Source organism: Solea solea, chromosome 17, assembly GCF_958295425.1.
Source record: "Solea solea chromosome 17, fSolSol10.1, whole genome shotgun sequence".
NCBI lineage: Eukaryota > Metazoa > Chordata > Actinopteri > Pleuronectiformes > Soleidae > Solea > Solea solea.
In genome coordinates this window covers 21,462,614-21,471,718 of record NC_081150.1, presented here as the reverse complement: position 1 = coordinate 21,471,718, position 9,105 = coordinate 21,462,614, and the positions used below count along the sequence as shown (strand labels likewise).

Below are 9,105 nucleotides of genomic sequence, written 5' to 3'. Positions count from 1 at the left end.
CAGAAGGAGTGAGGTTAAGGTTAGAACCCACAGAAGGAGTGAGGTTCAGGTTAGAACTCACAGAAGGATTGAAGTTAGGTTAGAACCCACAGGAGTGAGGTTCAGGTTAGAACCCACATAGGAGTGAGGTTCAGGTTATAACCCAAAAAGGAGTGAAGTTAAGGTTAGAACCCACAGAAGAAGTGAGGTTCAGGTTATAACCCACAGAAAGAGTTAGGTTCAGGTTAGAACCCACAGAAGGAGTGAGGTTCAGGTTAGAACCCACAGAAGAAGTGAGGTTCAGGTTTGGCCGGGGAGAGGACGGTCCACTGCTTTTCTCTGAAACCAAAATTTTGTAAAATTCTGAAATAATATTTCACGGGAGTTTGTGTTTCAAACTGTGGCCCCCAAACACTTTTGTTGCTTAGGGCCCCCAGATTATTAAGTGTGGCCCCGGTTGAGTTAGACGTTCAATCAGTTCTTGGTTTTTCTTCCTCTGTTGTTGTCATGGACGAGTGATGATCTCCCAGTAGGTGGCACTCTGCTCTGACCCAGATCAAGGACAGAGAGGGGGGATTGAGCCCTGCCCCCTAAAGCCACCATGACTCAGAGGTGAGGCGAAGATTTGACCATGACTCAGCAATCTCATCACTTCACTCACTCTCACAGCTGAGTGTGTGTGTGTGTTTGTTCTAGACCAGACTCTGGACCTGGACCTGGACCTGGATCTGACCTGGGTTTAGGGTCTGTTCAGAGACTCAAGGCGTTTTTTGAACACAATGTTCACATGCAGCAGTCAGCCGACCACAAGTAAGATTTCCTTTGATGACGTGTGATGAGTTCACTGACAGCTCAGAAACTAACTGATCAGAACAATAAAACGTCCATTTTATGAGCTTCAGTAACATCATTTTTATACATGGTGGTTCACAAACCCTGGGGCGGGACCAACAGATGGGCAGCAGGTGTTTCCGAAACTTTCTACGCGTGGATCCACTTTTTAATGATGGCAAACTACCGTGACCCAAATCACAACATAAATCGTGTGTTATCATCATTCTGAATTACAAACTGACAAGATCATTAAGGAAAATGTGTCATTAGTTATTTAAGTTATCGGTTATTTATAGGTTATTTAAATCATAAATCATAGACACATAAATCTTAAATTAAAGGTTGAAAACTTTGTTTTAGGACCCATAACAAAAATCTCCCATGACCCATCTGTGGGCCCTGACCCAGACTTTGGGAACCACGGTTTTAAATAACACGTATAAACTGAAGTTTTTATAAAATGATTTGTTTAGTCAGCTGTTACAGAGACAGCTGTAAATGACATGACTCACAAATTTGCAATTTACGTTGAGATTTGAGTCGCAATGGTTTGTCGTCGGTTTGTGTTGCTCTCAGGATTCACCAGCAGGGGGCAGAACTCAGTCAGACCGTAGACAGTCTCATACGTAGCCATGACCACGACAAAGACGTCGCCAAAGATGACACCAAAGACGACGCCAAAGACGACGCCAAAGACGACGCCAGTGCCGGCGACAGAAGGTAAAAATATCACAGATTTATTTTTCACAGCAGACATTTTGACTTAAAGTAAAAAAAAAACTAAAAAAAAACTAAAAAAGTGGCCGCATTCCATTTGGGTGCAATAATATTTTGTTGATTCCTCTTTGTCTTCACCGTCACTTTCATCAGATTAAGCATTTCTTTGCTCCTCTACAGTAAAAACAAAGGTTTATATTCGTGACGTGATATCAATTTAAAAGTTTGTGTCTTTTTTTCATCAGTATTTACGACGTTGGTGGAAGAAAAGATTCTTCAGCGTCTGTGAACAGCGAAGCATTTGTGTACGTAGTTACACACATGTTTAACATGAAATTTCCTCCGCCGGTGGTGTGCCGCGACTGACTCTACTAAAAAAAAGGGGCGTCGACAAAATAATTTTGTCATCGTCATCGTTGACGAAAACAACACTGTAGCTGAGTGGACGTGATGTTTTTACTGTGAAGCTCATGAATCTCACGTCACTGACTCTTGTTCAGTGACTGAGGTTTTTACACAGAATGAATTGACCCTGTAGTGACTTAGAGAGGCTTAAATGTCTGGTGTAATACTGCAAACTTGTCTTATTATGGGATGTGAACATGTCCTGGTTCCTCTGAATGTGAAGAAGGCCCAACCCTTTTGAAGCAGCTCTGCTGACACAGTATAAATGCTGACATCTGCTGGTTGACATGTGATATTACACACTGGAATCACGTGGATGCTCAGAACCCACGAGCTGAACTTATGTATGGTCTTAATTCACTGAGTGATGGTTTGACATCAAACATATTTAAATGTAACATCTATAAACACAACCACGACCAGACTCTGCTGGACCTGGACCTGGACCCAGCTGTGTGTCCATGAAGAGTGACTGGTCCATGGATGAACCTTCGAACTTCAAACAAGAACAGAGGTCAGATGATGGAGGGTGGAGGTCTTCACAGGTCAACAACTCAAATGATCCACCATGTAGCACCAGAGACACCTAATATTTGAGAATTCAGACCCAGACCCATGCAGACCTAAGACATTCTGGACCCAAGTCCCAAACAGACCCGTCCACATTTAATCTCAGATCTGGACCCATGAAAAAATAAGAAATGTTGAATAATTGTGGAACAGTCCTGGCTCACGTGCTTGGGTTTGGGTAAAGTGATCTGACTGAAGATGTGGAAGTCTTAAATGTGTAAATCAGTGTAGTGTTTGACACCATCTGGGTCACACTCAACCATTTCTGACACAAACCTGTTTTCCTTGTGTCTCCTGATACTGTAGATCAGGGGTGGCCGACCAGTCAGAGCCTAAGAGCCACATTTTTTTACTGTGTTACCGCAAAGAGCCACATCATACACATGGGCACACATGAACATCGCCTCATCCCTTCCTCACACACACACAGACCTCTGCTTAGCCAGATTTATTGTAAATGTCACACACAAACATGATAATGACAGAATTTGACTTCTATAGACCACGGGCCAGTCATTTTCAACATTGAACATTGTGTGCACTGTCTCACACACACAAACTCTCAGTTCAACCAAGTCCACAAACAAAAATATAATAATTAAAATATCTTTTTTCTCTTACTGTGCATGTTGCTTAGTGGGACTTCTGGCATTCCTTGCCTTGAACAATCCTCTTCAGATCTGGCTTGTATTCAGTTGTTGCCACTCGAAGCAATTCTTTCACATGGGTGTCAGTCAGAACAGATCGATGCTTTGATTTCACGTGTTTCAGGGTAGAAAACACAGACTTGCAGACGTATGTTGACCCAAATATTGACAGTATCTTAAGCGCAGCCCGTTTGACATTGGGGTATTTTTCCATTGGCACACTTTTCCAGAACTCAATGACCCCTTCCCTTAAAGCAGGTTTCAGTTGGTCCTCCTCACAAAGATCGATAATCTCCAACTCAGCCGCAGCCTCATCTGTGACTAGCGGGGCTTTCAAACAGTGCGTCTCCACATTAAATGGGTCAACGAGGAATGCAATCTGTGGCCGTTTTAGTTGTAGATCACGGAACCGGGTCACGAAGCTTTCGTGCAGGTTTTCAACCAGTGTTGCATATCTAGCTCTTTTCTTATTCAGGGCGACGCTGGTGACTTGCCCGCTGGCCGTCGCCGTATTTTCATCTAACGCGCATGCGCGTTTGGCGAAAGTACCGTATTGAACTCAAGCGAAGCGAACACGCACATTAAAAAAAACACAAACCCAAACTTCGATATGAACGTTAGAGCCGCATGAAACCAGGCAAAGAGCCGCATGCGGCTCGGGAGCCGCGGGTTGGCCAGGCCTGCTGTAGATCATTAATGAGATTAATCACAGCAGATGTTGTATTTACATGTCATGTCCTGTGTTTGTAGGAGGATCCATCAACAGGGACCAGACTCTGCCGGACCGGAACCTGGACCCAGCTGTGTGTCCATGAAGAGTGACAAGTCTATCGATCGTTTTATTAACTTCAAGGATGGACAAAAACATGGTGAACTGATGTAAGAATTTCACACATAGTAACACACACTTACATGATCCTCCACCAAGGGGAGCCTGTCTTGTCCAAAACATGTTGAATCCAGAAAAACACTCTTCTTTTCTTTGGTGGACTAGTCTTGTTTTTCTGTCTCCACTAAACGTCTTCAGCCTGTCCTCGTCTCTGAATACGTTTCCAGCAGTAAATCTAGTCAGAGTCCGTGATTGGTCAGGGACTCATCGACAAGCCTCTCTGATTGTGTCTTTGAGACTTCACACATAACAAACACTAGAGACTGTCCTTCAGGGACTTTTGTCTTCAAGCTGTCAAACTCATGTCATGTGAACTTGGCTGAAGATGAATCGTAGGTGCAGCACATTGAAAACCTGGTAGAAACAAATGATTGTTAAGTAAATGACACTGAATCTTTTCTCCTCAGAGTTGATCAGCAGAGGACAGAGGTTCTCAGTGGTCAGTCTGTCCAGCAGCATGGAGCAGACCTGGACTCCATATTTAAGGTGTGTAAATGTACAAACGTGACCCTACTGTTAATACTGAAGCAGAGTCCTGGGGCCTCATGTATAAACCGTGCGTACGCACAAAAAGACGGCGTAAAAATGTACTTGGCGTGGAAGTTTGCGCATCGCTGCGCAAACTCTCGAGCTGCCGTGAGAATTTGCCGAGAGCTCCGCAAACTCTTGTCAGGTGGAGACGCTGCAATATTAAGCTCTGAAACTTATCACAGTGTTTGAAAATAATATTATTAATGTGTCTACAGTGACAAACATGAATTTTCTGTGACAACAATACTGATACACCACGTACGTTTGAACATATGTGGATAACATCAGAGAGGACACTGAAGACGAAACTGATCCTGTGAGCGAACACACACTACAGACCTGTGTGTGTGTCCAGGTATTACTAATGTTGTGGGGACCAAAACCTGTTTACACAGTCACATTATGGGGACTTGTCCTCCTTGTGGGGACAAAAAGCAAGTCCCCATAACGTAAATTACTACATTTTAAGGTGAAGATATGTTTCATGGTTAGGTTGAGGTTAGGGTTAGGGTTAGGATTAGGATTAGGCCAGTAGTAATTGTGGTTAAGGTTAGAGTAAGTCTCCAAGAAATGAATGTAAGTCAATGCAATGTCCCCTCAAGTCATGAATGTCGAACGTGTGTGTGTGTGTGTGAGTGAGAGAGAGAGAGGGAGACTCACTTATTTACTTTGAGCAAATAACTGAAATTAATTTTCCACAGATGAATATTTTCTTTATGTAACACAGTGATGTAAACACAGCTGCTGACATGAACACATGAACACATGAACACACGTTAGTCTATAATGTTTTTAACGCAAAATAAAGTTACAGACTCATTTGCTGTAAGAAAACGGGACTTGAACGTTGAGTAGAACATTTTCTTTATCCCATTTTAATCCACACGATAACGAAATAACTACGAAAGCCTTTCGTCGGAAGAGAAAGGCGCAGCATCCACAACACAATCAGTGACAGTAATGAATGGTTACATGGAGTAACTCCGTGAACTCTGTCTGCTTATTTTGTGCGTAATGTGTGTAGATGATGACGTGTGACACTTATAGATTGTTGAAATAATCTGTAAATTCAGCTCACATGGATCAGTCATGTCTAAACATACATGTTACACCAGAAAAAAACATGCACAGGATCAACTATCAATGCACAGCCAGTTTTTTAAGCATCAATATTAATATGAGAGCAGTCGCTGTGACCCTGACATTTAGTTCCTTTGTGTTTATCACTAATTCCAAAAAACAACGACCAAAATAATCTATTTTTACAGATTTATACATCATAAATTGACGAGTTGATCGTGCACTTTCCTTCTTTTTCTTTTATTTCCCTCTTTCTTTGCTGCCGCAGTTGTCCTTTTTCTTCAGGACGAAGGCATTTTAGAGTCATTTCTATATTCATTTGTGGGTGGGCGTGGTGTGTTCCTCATTCATCTCCGCTCAGTTTCACGTTTGATGGGATGTATAAAGAAAAGGTGCGCAGGACTTGGCGTATGCACAGTTTTATTAATCTGAGATTTTCTTTGCGTACGTATTTTATAAATGTTGTGCGTATGCCGTCTTTTAGTATGAAAGCTGCGCACTCTTTTATACATGAGGCTCCTGGTCCTGACAGTCTGGATGCTGCTCTGTGGACCTGCAGGACTTCACTCTGTCACTGATCATCTGAGGTTAAACTTCACATGTTCTGTTCCAGCTGCTGGAGGAGATCATCATCTGCTTTGTGAAGAACGAGCTGAAGAAGATCCACAAGGTTCTGGATACAGATCACACAGAAGTCTCAGAGAGTCAGAGGGAGGATGAGGAGCAGAGGAGCAGCAGAGAGGCCTTTCTGAAGATCACAGAGGACTTCTTAAGGAGGATGAAGCAGGAGAAGCTAGCTGACAGTAAGAGGACTTTTAATGTGAAAGGAAGAACATCTTATTTTCTCAATGATCCACTCACTGATTTATTTTCTTGTGTTCTGTCAGAAATTAGAGCTTCAGCTTGTCGACGTGAACTCAAATCAAACCTGAAGAAGAAGTTCCAGTGTTTGTTTGAGGGCGTGGCTAAAGCAGGAAACTCCACCCTTCTGAATGAGATCTTCACAGAGCTTTACATCACAGAGGGAGAGACTGGAGAGGTCAATGAAGAACATGAGGTCAGACAGATTGAAAAAGCTTCCTGGAAATCAGACAGACCAGAAACATCCATCAGACAAGAAGACATCTTTAAAGCCTCAGCTGGAAGAGGCGGACCAATTAGAAGAGTGATGACAAAGGGCGTGGCTGGCATTGGGAAAACAGTGTTAACACAGAAGTTCACTCTGGACTGGGCTGAAGACAAAAGCAACCAGGACGTACAGTTCATGTTTCCCTTCACCTTCAGAGAGCTGAATGTGCTGAAAGAGAAGAAGTTCAGTTTGGTGGAACTCATCCATCACTTCTTCACTGAAACCAAAGAAGCAGGAATCTGCAGGTTTGAAGACTTTAAGGTGGTCTTCATCTTTGATGGTCTGGACGAGTGTCGACTTCCTCTGGACTTCCACACCACTGAGATCCTGACTGACGTCACAGCGTCCACCTCAGTGGACGTGCTGCTGACAAACCTTATCAGGGGGAAACTGCTTCCCTCTGCTCGCCTCTGGATAACCACACGACCTGCAGCAGCCAGTCAGATCCCTCCTGACTGTGTGGACATGGTGACAGAGGTCAGAGGGTTCACGGACCCACAGAAGGAGGACTACTTCAGGAAGAGGTTCAGAGATGAGGAGCAGGCCAGGAGGATCATCTCCCACATCCAGACATCACGAAGCCTCCACATCATGTGCCACATCCCAGTCTTCTGCTGGATCACTGCAACAGTTCTGGAGAACATGCTGAAAACCAGAGATGGAGGAGAACTGCCCAAGACCCTGACTGAGATGTACATCCACTTCCTGGTGGTTCAGTCCAAAGTGAAGAAGGTCAAATATGATGGAGGAGCTGAGACGGATCCACACTGGAGTCCAGAGAACAGGAAGATGATTGAGTCCCTGGGGAAACTGGCTTTTGAGCAGCTGCAGAAAGGAAACCTGATCTTCTATGAATCAGACCTGACAGAGTGTGGCATCGATATCACAGCAGCTTCAGTTTACTCAGGAGTCTTCACTCAGATCTTTAAAGAGGAGAGAGGCCTGTACCAGGACAAGGTCTTCTGCTTTGTCCATCTGAGTGTTCAGGAGTTTCTGGCTGCTCTTCATGTTCATCTGACCTTCATCACCTCTGGAACAAATCTGTTGTCAGAACCAACAACGAGCCAGTGGTCCAGACTGTTTAGAAACAAACCTGAACTGAATCATCTGCACCAGAGTGCTGTGGACGAGGCCTTACTGAGTCCAAATGGACACCTGGACTTGTCCCTCCGCTTCCTCCTGGGTCTTTCACTGGAGACCAATCAGAAGCTCTTAAGAAGTCTACTGACACAAACAGGAAGTGGTTCACAGACCAATCAGAAAACAGTTGAGTACATCAAGAAGAAGATCAATGAGAAACTGTCAGCAGAGAGAAGCATCAACCTGTTCCACTGTCTGAATGAACTGAACCATCGTTCTCTTGTGAAGGAGATCCAAGAGTCCCTCACATCAGGACGCCTGTCCACAGAGACACTGTCTCCTGCTCAGTGGTCAGCTCTGGTCTTCATCTTACTGTCATCAGGAAAAGATCTGGAAGAGTTTGACCTGAAGAAATACTCTGCTTCAGAGGAGGCTCTTCTGAAGCTGCTGCCGGTGGTCAAAGCCTCCAACAAAGCTCTGTACGTGGATCAGTATATAAATATTAATAAGACTTCTATTCTAAAGAGCACAAGACAAACATGTTCAACCTTTTGTTCATCACTGTTTTCTACCTCAGACTGAGTGGCTGTAAACTCTCAGAGAGAAGCTGTGAAGCTCTGTCCTCAGTCCTCAGCTCTGTGTCCTCTCGTCTGAGACACGTGGACCTGAGTAACAACAACCTGCCGAATTCAGGAGTGAAGCTGCTGTGTGATGGACTGAAGAGTCCTCACTGTTCTCTGGAGATTCTCAGGTCAGAACTCTGACTCACACTCTTTGCTTCTTTAGGTTCTTGTTGATGAAGATGTTTTTTCTGAATCACTGAGTTCATCATATCTTCTTAACTCCAGTCTTTCAGGTTGTCTGGTCTCAGAAAAAGGATGTTCTTCTCTGACCTCAGCTCTGAACTCCAACCCCTCCCATCTGAGAGAACTGGACCTGAGTAACAATGACCTGCAGGATCCAGGAGTGAAGCTGCTGTGTGATGGACTGAAGAGTCCTCACTGTTCTATGGAGACTCTCAGGTCAGAACTCTGACTCAGACTCTTTGCTTCTTTAGGTTCTTGTTGATAAAGATGTTTTTTCTGAATCACTGAGTTCATCATATCTTCTTAACTCCAGTCTGTCAGGTTGTCTGGTCTCAAAGGAAGGATGTTCTTCTCTGACCTCAGCTCTGAACTCCAACCCCTCCCATCTCAGAGAACTGGACCTGAGTAACAATGACCTGCAGGATCCAGGAGTGAACC

At 44.0% G+C, this 9,105-nt stretch overlaps 1 protein-coding gene across 1 annotated transcript; it reads left to right on the top strand.

The window, feature by feature from the left end:
• The first annotated feature begins 510 nt into the window (after positions 1-510).
• Positions 511-8,573, top strand: LOC131444086 (NLR family CARD domain-containing protein 3-like). The gene is made up of 8 exons (XM_058614226.1): positions 511-591; positions 676-789; positions 1,390-1,533; positions 3,903-4,021; positions 4,472-4,527; positions 6,266-6,455; positions 6,540-8,334; positions 8,555-8,573. Exons 1-8 carry the CDS (start codon positions 581-583, stop codon positions 8,571-8,573), a joined length of 2,448 nt encoding a protein of 815 aa, XP_058470209.1. The 5' UTR covers positions 511-580.
• Positions 8,574-9,105: the final 532 nt, after the last annotated feature.

Excerpts from the sequence above, each read along its gene's own strand:
- LOC131444086 (XM_058614226.1), top strand. Across the intron at positions 4,022-4,471 it reads CAAGGATGGACAAAAACATG|TTCTCAGTGGTCAGTCTGTC; the intron begins GTGAACTGATGT and ends AGAGGACAGAGG. Across the intron at positions 6,456-6,539 it reads GCAGGAGAAGCTAGCTGACA|AAATTAGAGCTTCAGCTTGT; the intron begins GTAAGAGGACTT and ends GTGTTCTGTCAG.